This window comes from Suricata suricatta, chromosome 17 (assembly GCF_006229205.1).
Source record: "Suricata suricatta isolate VVHF042 chromosome 17, meerkat_22Aug2017_6uvM2_HiC, whole genome shotgun sequence".
NCBI classification, from domain to species: Eukaryota; Metazoa; Chordata; class Mammalia; order Carnivora; family Herpestidae; genus Suricata; species Suricata suricatta.
Window position 1 is genome coordinate 40540103 of NC_043716.1, and position 2990 is coordinate 40543092.

The 2990-nt window shown below is 59.8% G+C and overlaps 1 protein-coding gene across 1 annotated transcript; it reads left to right on the forward strand.

The window, feature by feature from the left end:
- The first annotated feature begins 6 nt into the window (after window positions 1-6).
- On the forward strand, window positions 7-1832 carry FZD2 (frizzled class receptor 2). The gene has a single exon (XM_029928038.1). The coding sequence runs from the start codon at window positions 15-17 to the stop codon at window positions 1710-1712; it is 1698 nt and encodes a 565-aa protein (XP_029783898.1). The 5' UTR covers window positions 7-14; the 3' UTR covers window positions 1713-1832.
- Window positions 1833-2990: the final 1158 nt, after the last annotated feature.

Genomic DNA, 2990 nt, shown 5'->3' on the forward strand with positions numbered 1-2990 from the left:
GGGCGGCGGCCAGCATGCGGCCCCGCAGCGCCCTGCCCCGCCTGCTGCTGCCGCTGCTGTTGCTGCCCGCCGCCGGGCCGGCCCAGTTCCACGGGGAGAAGGGCATCTCCATCCCGGACCACGGCTTCTGCCAGCCCATCTCCATCCCGCTGTGTACGGACATCGCCTACAACCAGACCATCATGCCCAACCTTCTGGGCCATACGAACCAGGAGGACGCGGGCCTGGAGGTGCACCAGTTCTACCCGTTGGTGAAGGTGCAGTGCTCCCCCGAACTGCGCTTCTTCTTGTGCTCCATGTACGCACCCGTGTGCACCGTGCTGGAGCAGGCCATCCCGCCGTGCCGCTCCATCTGCGAGCGCGCGCGCCAGGGCTGCGAGGCGCTCATGAACAAGTTCGGGTTCCAGTGGCCCGAGCGCCTGCGCTGCGAGCACTTCCCGCGCCACGGCGCCGAGCAGATCTGCGTGGGCCAAAACCACTCGGAGGACGGCACGCCCGCGCTGCTCACCACCGCGCCTCCGCCGGGCCTGCAGCCGGGCGCCGGGGGCACCCCGGGCGGCCCGGGCGGCGGCGGCTCGCCTCCGCGCTACGCCACGCTGGAGCACCCTTTCCACTGCCCGCGCGTCCTCAAGGTGCCGTCCTATCTCAGCTACAAGTTCCTGGGCGAGCGCGACTGCGCGGCGCCCTGCGAGCCGGCGCGGCCCGACGGCTCCATGTTCTTCTCGCAGGAGGAGACGCGCTTCGCGCGCCTTTGGATCCTCACCTGGTCGGTGCTGTGCTGCGCCTCCACCTTCTTCACCGTCACTACGTACCTGGTGGACATGCAGCGCTTCCGCTACCCGGAGCGACCCATCATCTTTCTGTCCGGCTGCTACACTATGGTTTCGGTGGCCTACATCGCGGGCTTCGTGCTCCAGGAGCGCGTCGTGTGCAACGAGCGCTTTTCCGAGGACGGCTACCGCACGGTGGTGCAGGGCACCAAGAAGGAGGGCTGCACCATCCTCTTCATGATGCTGTACTTCTTCAGCATGGCCAGTTCCATCTGGTGGGTCATCCTGTCGCTCACTTGGTTCCTGGCGGCGGGCATGAAGTGGGGCCACGAGGCCATCGAGGCCAACTCGCAGTACTTCCACCTGGCCGCGTGGGCCGTGCCGGCCGTCAAGACCATCACCATCCTGGCCATGGGCCAGATTGACGGCGACCTGCTGAGCGGCGTGTGTTTCGTGGGCCTCAACAGCCTGGACCCGCTGCGGGGCTTCGTGCTGGCGCCGCTCTTCGTGTACCTGTTCATAGGCACGTCCTTCCTCCTGGCTGGTTTCGTGTCACTCTTCCGCATCCGGACCATCATGAAGCACGACGGCACCAAGACGGAGAAGCTGGAGCGGCTCATGGTGCGCATCGGCGTCTTCTCAGTGCTCTACACCGTGCCGGCGACCATCGTCATCGCCTGCTACTTCTACGAGCAGGCCTTTCGAGAGCACTGGGAGCGCTCGTGGGTGAGCCAGCACTGCAAGAGCCTGGCCATCCCGTGCCCGGCGCACTACACGCCGCGCATGTCGCCTGACTTCACCGTCTACATGATCAAATACCTCATGACGCTCATCGTGGGCATCACGTCAGGCTTCTGGATCTGGTCCGGCAAGACGTTGCACTCGTGGAGGAAGTTCTACACCCGTCTCACCAACAGCCGGCACGGCGAGACCACCGTGTGAGGGGGTGTCCCTACGCCGCGTTCCCAGGCCGCCCGCACCGCGCTCGCCTCTGCCCCGGGGGTGGGGGGCCTCCTACAGACTCCTTATTTTATTTTTTTAAATAAAGAACAATCGAAACCATTTCTTTTTTAGGTTGCTTTTTAAAAAGAGAACTCTGTTCAACACCCCCATCAGGTTTGTAATTAAAACTGTAAATAGTCTGTAAACTTAATTATATATTTTCTATTTAAAAGAAAAACGGGGGTGGCGGGGCGGAGAAGGAGCAGCAAGGGGCGTCAGGGCTGAGGAATGAGGGGTGGGGGCGTTGAGGGGGTCCTTGCCTTTTTTCAGTGCCCTTGCAAACACCGTCGCCTACTTCGGGTCGAGTTTTGTGGTGCTTTGGCAGGGCCGGGCCTGCTGGAAGAAGTATTTGCCTTTGAGAAGTTGGAAGTTGGTTACATTCAACTCCCAAAGCCGAATACGTGAGCCTTCTCACTGACGCTGGGCCTGTGGAAGCTGCTGGGCACTTTTGAACAAGTCTTAGATTCTTCTTGCTTTATTCCTTTTCGCTTTATCTCCCTACATGCCCTGTCTCCTTCACTCCATCTTTGGAGCAGCCTTAAGAGATGAAGACGTGGGGGAGGGGGAACCAAACCCTCCAGAGGAGGGTGGGGATGGATTGGGCGAGATAGGGTGTGGAATGGCCCTCACCCCTGTGGCCTACTCCCCTGCAGGCAGGAAGATCTTTCTCCTCTTTGACTTTACTTCTTTTCAGCTGGCTGCCCCCAAGCACTTGGAGTGGGCAGAAAGTGCTTTGTAGGACTTGGTGTAAAGTGTTTCGAAACAAAACCACCCCGCACCCCTCACCCCCACCTCACCCCACCCTGCTGGTACCTTGAGTCCCAATCCGACTGCCTTGATTTTCCTGGGCAGCATTAGATCATAAAAGTCACGGTTTGGAGATGCCCTCACTCTCTCCCCTTTTTCCCCGGTAGTTGGCCCCCTCTGCACACACCCCCCTGTACCCCCTCCACCCCCGCAACGGAGTATCTTCTCTGCATTCAGATTAGAAGTTTTCGGGTTGGTTTGTGTGTTATGTGTGGGGTTTTGTTGTTGGGTGGTTTTTTTCTTTCACTTTTCCTCCCCAAAAGCAATAAAAATGGGTTGGGTTGGAGGGAGGGGACTGATGGGCTGGTGGGATTTTTAGTTTTCCTTTGACAAAAGACCGGTTTCTTTTCAAACTTGTCCAGGAAAGGGGCTGGGGCTGGGGGTGGGGGGGTAAAGGTGGGTATTTTTGCT